This window comes from Brachycentrus maculatus, unplaced genomic scaffold, assembly GCF_059751285.1.
Source record: "Brachycentrus maculatus isolate JH-2025_06_01 unplaced genomic scaffold, ASM5975128v1 h1tg000316l, whole genome shotgun sequence".
In the NCBI taxonomy this organism is placed as follows: domain Eukaryota; kingdom Metazoa; phylum Arthropoda; class Insecta; order Trichoptera; family Brachycentridae; genus Brachycentrus; species Brachycentrus maculatus.
The window spans coordinates 536,708-552,851 of NW_028281065.1; the positions used below are offsets into that span (position 1 = coordinate 536,708).

General features: G+C 32.1%; 1 protein-coding gene across 1 annotated transcript; it reads left to right on the forward strand.

The window, feature by feature from the left end:
• Positions 1–390: 390 nt before the first annotated feature.
• On the forward strand, positions 391–9,255 carry smg (sterile alpha motif domain containing protein 4 smaug). Its single transcript, XM_088268296.1, has 5 exons — positions 391–1,177; positions 1,259–1,938; positions 2,798–3,016; positions 7,264–7,480; positions 7,988–9,255. Exons 1-5 carry the CDS (start codon positions 708–710, stop codon positions 8,169–8,171), a joined length of 1,770 nt encoding a protein of 589 aa, XP_088124422.1. The 5' UTR covers positions 391–707; the 3' UTR covers positions 8,172–9,255.
• Positions 9,256–16,144: the final 6,889 nt, after the last annotated feature.

A 16,144-nucleotide genomic window follows, 5' to 3' on the forward strand; every position in this document is an offset into this window, starting at 1 on the left:
TATACGAAGGCAAGGCAATTAATTATGCACTTCGGGTACTACACCAGGGTAAAAATAACATAAAAATATTTATTTTGACCCCTCTGGAAATTGAACTTGGGTCCTCCAACATTGTAGCCACCACTGCACTATGGAAACGGACAATATTGTAATACAGAAAAAACGTGAATTTGAAATATACGCATACTGTAACTTTTGTTCATTTTTTTTTAAATATTAAAAAGAAGTTTGTATTTATTTTTATTATCAAACATTATTGTTTAAGATTAGTATTTCATATATTAGCGCGCATCGATATATTAAATCTACCCACATAATTTGACAATAATATAAGGAATTTCGATATCCTTACACATGGCAATATTCATGTAATTTCTTGCAGTTTCCTACAGTGATTCGACAGCCATCTTGGGGCGATCTGGGAATGTTTTGAAAGGTAGCCTGATTCCACGTTATCAGTCAGTGATATTTGAGATTAAAATAATTCGTATTGCGGGCTAGCGAAACGACAACTATCATAGAAGTTTTATTAAGCATAAGCAGGTGTGGTGATCGCAGTTAAGATTACTTTTCGGACTTGTCATTTTGCGCAGTGTCTGCGGAACGTTATTTTACATTACTTGTCAATCAGAAATGTGGCGGCTAAATTCGCCATATTATACACATTGACGGGAAATTATTGACGTTTTTCTTCAAATACACGACAGATGCCAGAAATAGTAATGAGTGGATCATTTAGTACTCAAGTGGGGGGTGTGGCGGGTATTTTCGAAGGGTGGACGACTTGCGAGAAGACCGTAGTACTCTGCGCGCTACTTCGGAGAGTCCCGACCAACAGTTTGAAATTGCTCCGATATGTTATCGACACGGCTTTGGCCCAAAATTTTAACGCGGAATACATTCTCCAAGAAACCGACGCCAACGATCCGAGTTTTGTCGCCACTTTGGTGCAAGGAGCGGAGCAGCAGTTGGACGTGGATGTCGGGGATAAATTGAGCAAACTGTTGACACATCTACCTCTACTGAGACCCGGAAATGACAAGGCTAAGGATCTGTATCTTAGCTGCGTACCACACCTGGTGAGGCATTGTGTCAATGTCTCTCAGTACACTGACGAATGCCAACAATTGTTATCATACCTCCTGATTCATCCCGCTGTCAACAACAACGACAGACGGTAAGTTCTATCCCTAATTTGAATTAAATTCCATATCATTAAATTGTGCAAATAATCAAGCTCGTTTTAATTTTCATGTAGGTTACTGACGCAATTATTAAAACAATTGGAAGAGCATGTAACGGGTAGTTCGAAATCCAAATTGGATTTGTGGCAGCAACCCGAACTCCCCTCCTCGCAGCTCAGGCCCATATGGCCGAGTAACGGCTGCCAGGCCTTCAGACGAACCATCGGCAAAAATGTGGAATTCAAAAGTACCCTCGAGCAAGTCATATCGAATAATACGGAGCCTATCTGCATCCAAATTAATAACGAAGTTCTTCACGAATCCTTTTCTAAGAACGGAACAGAGATCGAGCTGAACGGTGACAACGACAGGGTGTTGTTCGACCCGGTGATCATCCAGCCCAAGGCGCGGAGGTCCAACAGCCTGACGCCTCCGTCGACATCGTACGTGTTCATGTCCTCTTCTTCGGAGAACCTGAACAACGATCCCTACTTTGTCCAGAAACCTAGAAGCTTCTCCCTCTCGAGCGAGCACAGTTTGCTGAACGTGCGGCCGATGGGGAACTTGCCCAACAGCAGCGGAAGCGAGACGCGATTGGACGACCTCCGGTTCAACAATGTCGGGGACCACGGAGGAATGTCGACTGTCGCCCACTGGCTGAAAACCTTGAGACTCCACAAGTACATCTGGCTCTTTTCAAATATTTCCTACGATGAAATGATGTCTATCGACGAGGATTACCTTCAAAGATTAGGTGAGCTAAGTTTACAACATATAATGGAAATAACTTACATTACATAAAACCCTACGTTGTCCATTTTTAGACAGCCATTTTTATGTCAGTGGTTCTATCTTTCAAAACATGGTTTTATTATAATTTTAACTACAACTTGGACTTTTACCGAACTGTACTTTTTTTTTTTCCTAAACAGACAATATCAATGCATAAACCCATTAATTAAATGATAATCTCCTTTTACATTTTTCTTAATTTCCCAGATTTTTATAGATAAATGAGTATTCTATTAAAAGATTTAAAAATCAAATAATATCTACATCCCATTTTCGTCACTATCTTTTAAAAAAAATAATTAATCTCTAAGGGAATAAACAATATCTGAATAAATGCTTGGTCATTTGATACATTAAGTCCATAAAACCAATAAATAAATTTGTGTTTTCTATTTGACCTCTTTAAGTTCTATGAGATATTAGTAAAGCTGCTCCCGATAGACAGTAACATTTTAAGAAAAGTAAAACCTAGCAAAATCTTATTTTTTGTTTATATATATTTAAAAGATATTATGAGGACTTACCAAATATATACACTGTGTGGTGTTAAATATGTACATATTATGTGTTCTATATTTTAAATTATAAAAATTAATTCTTGACATAGGCAAGATAGAAACAAGCACAAAGATGAGCGGTCAACACACTAATTTTGTATGACCGGCCTGACTAGAACGTCATTGGAGAGCTCTTAAGGAAGAGAACCGTTTAACGTGTTGTAAAAATGGTCGCTGATTATTTTTATAACCAACATGTGACTACATATTTATCCATTAATCTACATGTTACAATCTTAACTTTGTTTTTTATTTTATTTTTAGGCGTGACAAAAGGTGCAAGACACAAATTACTACTGTCAATTCGGAAGTTAACGGAGAGACAAAGTGTTCTAGAAGGAATGGAACGAGAACTGTCTAGTGGCTCCTTCATACCCCTACCGAGCATGACGGCTCTACTTGAGCAGTTACGGAATATAGTCATAAGTCCCATCAAACCGGAATCTATACTCGCTACCTTGGTAGTCCGAGTTTTGGACCTTTGTAAGTTGTCAACTATTAATTCCCATAATGTCAATCATTGCTTATTATTAAGAAGTGACACAGTTTAAACTGTATCATAATGTAGGTAGGTGACCGTATCTCTCTGCAATGATTTCGGGATCATAAATCTTAAAAGATTTGATCCTGGTAGGTTTTTTGTACTTATTTTTTTAATAAAAATAAGTACCGTAGAACGGAGCTACTTGAACTTTGATGTGTTACTTGAGTCCAGTACAAAAAAAAAATTTAGATCTGTATTTGGTCAGATTCAATGTTCGACACGATTCATTGTTTCCCTGACAGGTGACACTTATTGTCACAATACGTTTAATATTGTAGACCAAATGCAGATTAATTTTTTTTTTTAATTGGGCTCAAGTAACACATCAAAGTTCAAGTAGCCCCGTTCTACGGTAATTCAAAAGAGAATATTTCCCAGTTTGTGTTACAATATGATGGTTTGAACCCAGAAAAGTGAAATCCATTTTTCAATAAAAAAAGTAAAGCAAATTTGAGTTAAGCAGAGAGAATAAAATACTGAATTTAATTGCAGATTTTATTTTAGTAGCTATCTTTTTATATATAAATTGGAATACTCCTCCAATCAAATCTTATTTAATTTATGGAAAAAAAATTGGGGTAGTTCTCCTTTTATTTGCGACCACTAGACTTTTTTAATCATTCCATTACTATCCTAGCGCGAGAGCAATTCTGATATCAAGGCTTAGTGCTAAAAAAAGTATCTCATGGGGAACTTTGCCAGTTCTGATTTATATCCTAAAGTTTGCCATTTCGGAACTACGCTATGCACACGTAACTGGTATCTATTTGTGATATTATCTTAATATAAATCTTACGAAGACCTGGCTAGTCTTCGGGTATGATTTATTTTTAAATATTTTATATCATTACTGCGATTCAACTTAATCTCAATTTATAATTTCAAATTGATACAAAAAATGCCCCGGATTATCCTAATGCAGGAGCATTATTATTATATTTTGCCATTCATATTACAATATATTTCAGTGAGTAGACCTTATTGTAATTAGAAAGTAGTTTATTGGACATATTTCCGTTAAATGCTGTTAAAATTTGTCACTATGACAAAGAATTTAGGCCAACCTCATCCCCTGTATTAAACCAACCTCATCCAGTTTAAAAATTTATAGTCTCTAGTAAATTTACTCTCATGACTTGTTTGTCTAAGATCTCAAACCAAACGCAGACGCTTCCGTTACAAAATTTCCTTGAATAATTTGTATCCATACTTACCTGCGGAATATTTCACGAATTGTTTCTGGTGTATTTGTTTTCCTATTGGTTAATTCAAGATTTATTTCACACATGACCAGACCTTTATTTGATCAAAGTTATGTTATGGCGTGAATAATTGTATACTAATTATTGATTTGATAAAAATGTGATTTTATTTACCCATTATCGATTCCTGATAAGTATAATTTCATTCTCTAAATACATCAAACATTGAGAGACATGATGCAAATCATGGAAAATGACATCACCTGTTGTCATCACCTGACTTTCAAATGATGGGATAATTTTTTTTTTTTAAATAAATGTTTTTAAATAAATCTTTAACATTGGTCTATATTAATGAAATAATAAATAATGATATTTATTGTTAAGTAGGTAATATTTTGTTTTAAATTTGCAACAAAACAATTTAGGAATCATGTAACAATAATACTAAATAGATTTGCTCTGGACATGCATTTGTTTATGTGCATATGTATATATGTATACATATATGTGTATGTATTATTATAAATGTAAATATTTTTTATTGAAAATGACTAATTGTATTTTTTTTCAATATTTCATATAATTGATAATCCACATTTTTAGAACTCAAAAATGTGATTCCAAAAAAATTAAATATGATACGTATAACTAAATCATAGGTTTTCAACCTTATTTTGCCCACCGCCCGAATTTAGAATATATTTTTTTCTAGAGCCCACCCATTTTTTTTACCTATCATCTGTTGCGAAACAGCTACATCCATCACTATATTTTATATTTTAATTACACTGTAAGTAAACTGTAGACTGTCCCTCTGGAAGTCCCAAACGCTCACAATGGGACATTATCGCCCAGTCGATAACCTAGGATCTAAATCATCAGTGCAGTCATGTTGACACATTGTTTGCGGGAAATGCGTAAAAGCGTATTTTACATACCGTTGGTAGAGAGTGGGAGACGCTTATAAGCATTATATTTGTTTACTTTTGGTAGAGCACAAAAAATGCCAAAAAACATTGTACAGATTGGAATTGGGTTTGCGGTTACTTGTGATCAGTATACTGTGTGGCAGCTGACTGTCTGAGTAATATTGGGGTTGGGGTTGAAAAAAAACACCCGATAACGATATATAAAAACGCATATTTATATGTACGTAATCATTGAATTAGATTGAAAAATGTTCTTCATGAACGAATATTACTAACAAAAATATGTCATTCTGTTTTGGTCACAAGTATTTTTAATTGTAGGTCGTAACTTGGTGAAATTTTATTCACTTATCTGATTAATGAAGAGTTTAATATAAAAGAAACATGAAATTACTTCTTTTTACCCTTATCTGCGCCCAATGGTGCATAGGGCACTGCATCATATTGATGCAGTGTTATCTCGATCGTTACTTACATGAAGGCAAGGTGATCACTTTAGCGCTTTAGGGACCAGCTCAGGGTAATATTAAATAAATATTAGAGTGTAAAATCACAAATGTGTATGACCCCGGGATCTCCAGCACGGTAGCTAAACACGCTAACCATTACACCACGAAGGTGGAAAAATATTTATATATAGCATAAGTTATCTAGTATTTTATTGTGCAGTTTAAAATTTTGCTGTTTACGGATGCTCTAAAATTTTGTGGTAAATAAAACGTATTTCAACTATTCTGTCAATATTATTTGTTACTTATAATATCATAATGATGTAAACGGCATATAAAATTATCGTTTTTACTAAGTTGGAATATATGTCACATGTCAGTGTGTGTGACTAAGTTGGATGGTGTACTAATTCCATCATGTTTTTATTGAGAAAAGTGACGACTGTACTTTGTGATAAATAAGCATTAATTATTCATTCTCATGTAAATATGTATGTTTTTCAACAAAAACTAAGTGGGTCATCTCATATTTAGGACACTTATTTAATTTATTTAAAAGTCTTAAAAATATAAGACTAACTTCCGCTTGTACAAGTACCATGATTCTTACAATGTTTCAAATTTATTATTTTTAAATAGGCATACATAATGCTTGCTAAATGTTCTTTATTCAGCCTAAGTATATTTCAGCGATTTTAACGCATTAACTACAAAAAGCCGACTAGTCGGCTTTTCGCTACCAAACGCAATATGACCAAGTCAGTTTTTCTACCCTACGTACTGGAAATAATTCTCACAATTACGCAAATCACTATATCGATTTCAAAGTTGAACTATTCATTTAAAAATGATATTTACTACGAACTAAAAATAAAATAAAATAAATAAGCACTATTATTGGTGAAAATGTTACATTTTGAAGAAAATATTTTTAATGAAAATAAAATGTTTCTAGAATGAATCACAATACGACACTTTTTGCTCATAATTTCAACTGCTGCTTGTTAAATCATAAATATTATTTTATGACCTGAGTATTGAAAAAATCATAATAATCGCACGATGGTACAGAAATTATTAATGTTTTGTTAAAATGTGCATTTTTTGCTAGTACTGTAGTACAAATTTGCATGGTATTTGAGGAATGTCTAAAAGAAAAAAATTAAGTTAATAAAGTATTAATACTTTTATAAATGTTTTTTTTCTTGTTCATTGAATTACTAATAATTATCTTAGTAAAGATATTGCCATGTGTATCTATTCAACCAACTTTGTGTATCCCTAGGTGTATGCATACCACTAGTTGTGAAACGTTAGTACTGTATGCTAAATCCAATATTCTTCCTGACCACCTCTTAAGGTGGGAACTGACCAGAGTCTTTTTGTCGCAATGCAACACGTTACGATGCGAGCATTCGTAAAGCCAGTACAGCGAGCCGAGCTGCTCGCCGCTCGTGCTGAGTGCTCCACACGAAGTCGGATGCTCGCTGCGAATGTTAAGTTACCATGAAATGCTCCGGTCAGTCCCCACCTTTAGAAATATCTCTGGTCTTTCTATCCTTGCTTTTGCTTGATATTTTAAGGAATGATTTGACCATTTCAGCATCTTCTCGTCTATTGTCGAACGGGGCATCATACCTCGACGGGGGTGTCGTCATGGCCTTGCACTGTTGGCTAGTGGACCGCGCTTTGTCCCACGATGCCTTCTCCCGCAGTGCTGCTTTAGCGGCTGAACTCAAGTCCCTCAAGTACCGGGTGCCCCCCAGGCAGTTCCTAGCCCATCTTGGCGATGCTCCCTTCCAGAGACGTCCGAAACCAAGGTGAATTTTTTAAATTTCATTTTATGTATTTCACAAAGTACATTGTGGTTCCTACTGTCTTCCATGTATGTTGTTCATGTCGTCTATGATGTGGTGTGTGATGGCAACACGGAGAAACAATATACATTGCGGTTCCTACTGTCATCTATGTATATTGTTCATATTGTCTGTGATGTGGGGGGTAATGGCAACACGGAGAAACTAAAAGTACAGTAATTTCAAAAATACAAAAAATGTTAATCTATTGGGACTATTCTATGAAAGCAGCTGACAATTTTTGTTGGGCATAATGTTAAACATTTAAAAAATATATCCATGTTATGCAATGCATAATTGCCATCAAATTTATTATTTTTTTTGTATTGGCATAGAGTAGAATCGCCGTATTCACGTTTCATCTCTTTTTGACCATTTTTGCAAATGTGAACACAAATATGGATGTACTATTTGTATTTGAAAAAAAAAACAATATGTTCTTATAAATTAAAGCAAACATACATTTTTCAGGTGGCGTTCATGCTTAAGTGGCGGTAACTGGCAAATTCCCGAACCAAACAAGAAGAGCTCTTCGTATCCTTCCTTCCCCTCACCGCCGCTACCGAGACCGCTTCCTTCTGCAGCGTCGATGGGTGACATCAACTCTAGATTAGAATCGCTCTGTCTTCAAATGACAGAACAGGCAATCAACTGATCACCTCGCACGTGTTTTTGTTCATCGTTGCTTTCAAATTGTTCCAAAACTGATTCCAAAACAATTGACTGCGTTAAACGAGAGCTGACACTTGTTTTACCACTTCTGAAACAGGACTGTTAGATGGTGATAGAAATAAAAATGTTTTTGTCAATTACGGCCGAAATGCCCCGTGCAAAACAATGTAGCTTAAGCCTCTTTGGTTAACAATGGCTTAGTTGTGATATAGCTTTAATGATGCAACGCTAAATAGTTGTTACTTTAAAATGACTCTAATTGGATTAACCCTCATGTAACGGGTTGAGGACGAGTAACGTGTGATGAAATGTGGTCATGTTCAGTTGATGTGTTCTTTTTACCAAATTGACTATGGCATTCGAGATGTCTACTAAATTTTACGTACTAAAAATATCCTTACTTAAATGACCGAGCCGACGATAGTATGGCAACCACTCTTCTCTGTCACGACTAGACAGAAATATGTTTATGGTTTATTTTCATTCTTGAGTATTTCAATATCCGAATGGTTTACTAACGTCGAATATGAATATGTTCACTTTTGGAACCATTTGATCACAACAAGAGGGTTAAAAAATATTTTTAACAATATTATTTTTAAGGAAAGCTGTCTTATTATTACTTTGAGCGAAACTCAAACCATGTATGAATTAATTTATAATATATAATTATTGATCAAGTGTGTGACATTAACTCAACTCGGAGACATTGATGTATGTTACAAATCTATATCGTAACGGACTCGTACTGATGGAAATAATATGTATAATTTTTTGACATATTATTTGTGTAAATCGTTTACGTACTTTAATTTTAATATGTGTTAATTCTTTATTTATTTCCTGTTAATTTAACATTATTTGTTAGTCAAATGTTTATTAGGTATGTATTTTTTATGTTATGTATATGTATATGTGGCCGGTTGAAGTGTATCAATTAACAAATATTAGACAATAGTAAGAAAATAATTCAATTTGCCAAAAATACAGTCTCGTATCTGAACATAAATTGTAGATAAGAAATAAAACATTTATAGTTGAAATATGGTAATAGTTAAAAAGAAAAATTAACAATGTTTTATTGTGTACTGTATGAAAATGATATTAACTTAAAATAATGAGAGATTTTTTTATGCACATTTGATTTTTTTAAATTTAGTTGTCAAGACACTTTTATTTCATTTACACGAAATCATATATGTATAATATTTATATTTACATGAATATCCTTACTACAAGTCTCATATTATAAAATATTATATGGTGTAATAAAAATACTGTTAAATTACAACGAAATAAACTAATAAATATAGAGTTTATACTTAATTATACTATGCAGAAAAAGAAATTATCAATTATTTGTATAATTTATAAACCGGTTGACATTTCAGTCAAATATATTATTTTTAGTTTTATTTATTATTGCTTATATATTTATTTGTACATATTACGGCTCTTGCATGACAATGTTATGTGAGGATTCCTTGCTTTCTAATTTCTCGCGCAATTTGTTGATGACATTTATTTTTTTCACAACCTGTGTTAATTTTGTTAATTTTTACATACAAAAAAAAATACATATAAATTTTGCAGGAAATGTTATTTTGACATTACGGAAACAATAGAAATCAACTAATTTTTCCATGGTATACCTATGTCTACATATAAAAATCAGCAATTTTTCCACAAGGAATGTTTACATTATCACTATTTATTTATTTTTTATACTCCAAAGATTACAAATTATGTATATTTAAATCTAAATTGACAGAAAATGATATATTTATATTAGAAATAAATTTACACGCAACGCAAATAAAATAATTGGCTTCATATATTATATGAAACTTAACTAATATATCGTTCAATGGCCAGTTAAAATTTTAAGTATGTAGTTAATTCAATGACATAATATTAGGTGTATAAAGGCTGACCAAATTTAAAACCAAGCGACTGTAACCAAAATATTAATGTCAAGGAAAGCATGGGTGAATCTTATCATCCGATAAAATTAGTGCTAGAGGAGTGTGGATGACAATGTAGCATTTCTCTATGTCTCAATACTGAACAAAATTGTACCTGTAGCAACCTCTGGAGACTTTTTTGTTTTTCTTTTCTTTTTTTTTTTAAAGAGAAATATTTGTGTTTTTATGATTTACACAAATATTTCAATTTCATACTATTTCTGTGAGCCTAAGCAGCTCATTATCAGAGATGGGTATCAAATTGTGGTATGGGTTGGAACCGAGAAACTCTGACTCAAGAGTCCGCGACACTAACCACGGGACCACAACCCGACATGTTTTTGTTGCATAATTTCTTGAAACGTTTGTACGAAATATGGTACAGTAGATGCTCACTAATTCAAACAATTACAATTTCATTTTTGCCCTAATTTTAAAAATATTTTTGAACCTATTTGTAAAGAAATCAATATTGCCATATAAATGTGCACGAAATTTTTGACATCTCAACATAGATGAAGAAGAATATGGAATTCTGGTATTTACAGGCTTATGACCTGTCATAGGCTAGTTGAGTGATCACTTTATACACATGCATCATTACCCATGATTGACAACCACACTGCTCACTAGTGAACTCACATACATGTACAGTGTCATGAGATTATAATATATATCAGAGTTCCAAAAAGAAGAGAAGTGTGGTTGTCGATCGTGGGTAGAATAGTGAATGTTACACGTTTGTAAAAATATCACTTAACCAGTCTATGACAGGTCATAAGCCCTGTAAATACCCAGACTTCCATAGTCTTCCTAATCTATGTGGAGATGTCAAAAATGTAAAAATAACTCCTTGAGTGGACATAATCCAGATTTGTGAACCAGTATTTGGACACACTCAAAATGATGTAAATATGCATTAGTTTTTGCTATCATACCTCTTAGTTTTGTGAGTACTAATATTAGTTAAAAACTACTAAAATCTCACTCCTCAGATAATAGTTCAGTTTACAAAAATAAACTCATTCAATGACTGACAAGTTTTAAAACTCCCAAATATGGCTCTTTGATTTTAAAATTGGGCAGCTGGTAACTAGTAACGTTTTCAACTTAGCATATTTTTATATCAGTAGTTTTGCATTGATTAGAGTTAACGAAGTTGCTTAAGAATTTTTAATAATGTAAGTAAAAGGCTGTAACTCAAACTCCTATTGTAAATTCATATTTGAAATTTTGTCGATTTTAACATTAAACATTTTGATGAGTAGAATGAAATTTTTCAACTATTAGGTACTATTTAAAATTGTCCCTCTTTGAATTGTAATTTAAAATATGAAATTTTCTTCCATAGAATCATTTTATCAAATTGAATCTGTTTTTATGATAGATAAATTAGATTAAATCACTTTAAAAAAATTACACCAAAATAGCACAAAATCTCTAACAAATGTGTTGGTCATTGTAACATTAAAATATAATCATAGTTAAGGAAACCATCAGAAAAAAAGATTTTGAAACTTATGCAATAGCTTGACATAAACATCAGTTAGATAAACATTGTTTTCTTTTAGTCAATCATATAGGTATGATTTAAAATTATTAAGGAAACACTTATTTTTTTACTCAAGTGGTATAAAAACAAGTGTTTCCTTAATCATTTTAACATGTCTTACCACAAAGTAAATGCCGAAACAATAAATAAAAAAGGTATGATTTAATGATAAAAACAAAGTACTTTTGGAGTGATCTTTGAAGTATCCTTGGATCATGCATATATTTATTTTGAGCAGATATGCAACTAAACAAAATAATCTTTTCCTTATATATGATATGTTATTTACAGTTCTAAAGAATTTTTCGGTTTGTCACATACATAGTTTACATATACACACAGTTGTGACAATTCACACAAATGTGGAATTTAAGAAAACTGCCAAAGGGCTACTGCAATGTACTTTATTGTGCCTAAATAAATGTTAGCGAGTCTCTCATATACATAATAAAATATACAATGGTTGCGTTATCCAAATATTGTTTATGAAATGCTCAATTATAGAGAGGCACTAATTGAAATATATAAATCGTAATTAAATGTGAAGAATGATATGGCAGTTCCTACTAATTTGACTCCTGACTTGTACCAATCTGCTTTTAAACACCGCACTTTCATAACGTCATCTTTCAGGTGTCCTTTATTGAAGACTATAATTATAAATGTAGTTTGTTTTAGTACAGAAGTTTTCTTAAAATCTCATTCCGACTTTTACAGTCCCATGAAGTGTCAAGTAAAGCTGACTAGCAAATTTCAGGTGAGCGTCCAGCTGATGCGTATTTGCAGTAAGCTTATATGCTTGTTTTTGAGATACATAGAATTTACCTTGGTGTTGCACATGAGACATGACAAGACGCTATCGCGACAGACAAGCGACAGTTCTTGTCACGTGTGTAGGGAATTAGTGAACAGTACAATGAGAAAAATGATTTGAACATATAAAAATATTACACCAATGAAAAAGAAGTTCGTTCTATTTTTTTGTATCATTCTATCGCTATGTTTGCTACATAGTATTCAGTCAGCCTAAGATTATGCAAATTTACTTCCAGGTACCCAAGATGGTGCCAGTTTTCAAATTTTTTAATATTAAAAGTTTACTACGTGTGATTTGATGAAAAGTTTGCAGAATCTTAGGTATAAATGCACAAAGGCCTAAAAATATGGAATGTTCTCAAAATGTTATACTTTTATTATCGTTTGCAGATGTTTAAGTGTTTTTAACAAACATAATTAGTTGTAAACAGAAATGACATCTAAAGGAACAAAAAATTAATTATAAGCATGCAATCTTTTAAGCGCACTTATATCTCTACCACAGTTTAAGTGCATTCAGGCAAATTTAAAAATTAAATATCTTTATTACAGTTTCCTTTGTTTATGTTTCTATATATGTGCATAGTAAACTTTTTTAAATAAAAGTTGTTTACCTAATTGTTATTAATATATCCTCTAAATCGTCAATTTTTCTATTACATAATAAGATGCAAGGTGTAAAAAATCTATATTTAAATCAATTTGATCCTTTTAATGAATTTGCGAAATGTTTTGTTTTAGAAATTTTCGAATATTCCAGAGTCGGATTAACCAAAATAATGGCATATTTATTGAATAAGGTTGTTTATTTCATTACATATTAGTACTAATAGACCCAGGTCTTGGTTCCGGAAATTATAAAATACTAGAGTAGTCATATTGTTTAACATTATTGCTCTAGAATTTTATAAGCATTTTCACTTCTTTGACACTTTCACTTATGGACCCATGTACCTCTTATCAAAAAAAAAAATGTATAATCAAAATATAAGCACCATAACTCAATCAAATCAAAGTTCTACAACTTATATTCCGATAATAATATTTCATATGATACAATATATGTACATACATATTAGGTATTTCTTTTATGCAGTTCATTTTACTCTTTAGTTTCCTTCAAATGATTATTTTATTGAAATATATGATAATTTGACTTACCTATGGTACATATTGAGTTTGTTGAGAAATACCTTCTGGAATCTTTAAAAGTTATCCATTTTTATTAAAAATATAAATATATTATGTTGTTCTCTACCGGAGTCGGCATTTTATTTTTATTTTTTATTTGGGAATAATAAAAATTTGTTTATGGGAGTGTAATGTATAGGTGCATTAAATTATAGGACATAATATTTATTAGGGAAAGCCTTTGCAATTTGGAATATGTAGTACAAAAATATAAGTGATACGTAAGTAATGATTTTTTTTATCTATCTGAATGTTCTCAAAAATATTTCATTGTTGTCTTGGAATCTTTTTTTTTAGACATGGTAATTTAAAACAAAAATCATATTGTGAATACATATTGACATGCATAAAAAGGTTCAATACTTAATTCGATAGGAAAAACAAACAATGTAATAAAACATAGTAATCATTTCTAAAGACGAACTGTGTTCACTCTTTTACTAATTAAGACTTGCGTAATTAAATGACAAAAAAACTTTCGTAATATTGTTGGTCATGTAATGTTGGAAACAAAGCTGTTAAAGCTACTGTAATTTTAATTTCAAATCATTCATATTTGTGTACTAAAAATGTTAGCTGTTGTTTGTCTAGTTTGACTTTGAAAAATATTCTCAGGCTTAAACCACTTTGTCAAGTTGCATAAAGGTCTAAATTCTTAGCCCCGCGTAATAAGATTGGCTGATGCTCCCTTTTATGAAAGAATTACATGATTTGTTGTCGAACAAAACTGAGCCAACAGGTTAATAGAGATATACAATTGAATTGCTCCGGGAGCAGTAGAGTCACAACAGTTTATAGGTGTTAGTATTGTCATATATCTTTGGATACTTTCGCTTTGCAAATTTGCTTCATCGAATGTTTCACGGTAATTCACTGATCAAATCACATAATTCATTCATACATAGGAGGATCAGCGAGAAGTTAGTGCGGGAATAGACAAGCAGTTTGAGCAATCAGAAACAACCCCTTCAAGTTACCGCAGTTGGCTACCCTGCAGTTTTATTACAAAATTATCATTGATCATGTCTGCTCGCCAACTACTCATATTTTTGTATTGAAACTGCAAAATGCCTAACTGCGGCAACTCGAGGCAGATGATCTTGACTGCCTCAAACTCCTGGAGAACTTCCGGACTTAGGCCTCAGATAGGTAGCTACCACATAAATTAATGCTGTGTGCAGATTATTAATCCTATTTCATATGCCTACTTGTTATGTGATTGAATGTTAATTCATAGACGTAAAAGAGCAATATTTGCATAGTAAGATGTATAATATTTTCATTTTCTAGTGAATGTGGAAACTTTGGATTGTTATTGAATTTATTCAACTGCCCTAACATGCGTTTAGTAATGATTGCTTATACATTTTATGCAAATATTAATTGTGATTTTTAAAATTGTACTAAATATCGTGTGATATCTGATTTTATTGAAATGTTTCATGTAAACACAAGACTGATCTACTAGTGAAGCATCTTCTGAATGCTTATAACAGGATAACTAAACTTCTCTATATTATAGTACAACCATCCAGAACATAAATATAGTTAAATTATTGTTATGCATACATATTTAGAAAAACTAGTAACGGTTATGTGGGATGGGTTCATGTAGTGTTCTAGATCATGTTTAATATTTGTAGATTGGATTTTTATGTAAAAAAAAAAACTGTGTGACGAAATTTGCAGGTTGTAATAAAAGTGTTCTATAGAAATGATGTTTTTTTATTTATTTTTTGATATTTTATTATTAATTACTATCCTTACTATTAACCTATTTCCTTTTCAGTGCGTAAAAAAAAATATACATATTGTGCGATAACTAACTAACCATCACGCCGCTTCCCCGCAGGGGTAGGCAGAGAGAATCGAACGCCAAACCACTCGGTCTTTGCAACACTTGTTCTTTGCCTCTTCTACATTCATGCATCTCCTCATACATACCCGACGATAACTCATGACAACAATAGTATTAATGACGGAAATAACTGTTGTCAATGGAAGATCTACCCAAGTATGATTAATTTATTACATTTACGTAACCTTGGAAAAATCTCACGTATTTTTCTCTTTTAAATTGTATTTAGAATTTTTTTTTTAATAGAAGTAAATTTTTTATAGACATATTGTTCAAAAGAAGTTTGAGGGTTTGTTCGCCGGTAGATCAGTCAAGCAGTCACATGGTAATGTTTAAGGAGCGTCTTCACTATAGTTTTACAGTTCATATTTTAGTCGAGAACAAACACAGAAATATACGAATTTGTCCTTTGTTTACTATAACGGGTCTCCTAAGAATTTTTTTCTTCCTTCTGTAGCAGTTAGTATAAAATGAAATGCATTTAGCATCAGCGAATAGTTACATTCTAAAAAAACAGTAGAAACCACCAATATTTTATTTTTTAAAGGACATTTTTAGGGATAAACTAGAAAAAA

Bases quoted from the DNA above. Each gene is read 5' to 3' on its own strand.
- smg (XM_088268296.1), top strand. From the start codon at position 708: ATGCCAGAAATAGTAATGAGTGGATCATTTAGTACTCAAGTGGGGGGT. The intron at 1,939-2,797 runs GTGAGCTAAGTT...TTTTATTTTTAG, and splicing joins GGATTACCTTCAAAGATTAG to GCGTGACAAAAGGTGCAAGA. The intron at 3,017-7,263 runs GTAAGTTGTCAA...TGACCATTTCAG, and splicing joins AGTCCGAGTTTTGGACCTTT to CATCTTCTCGTCTATTGTCG.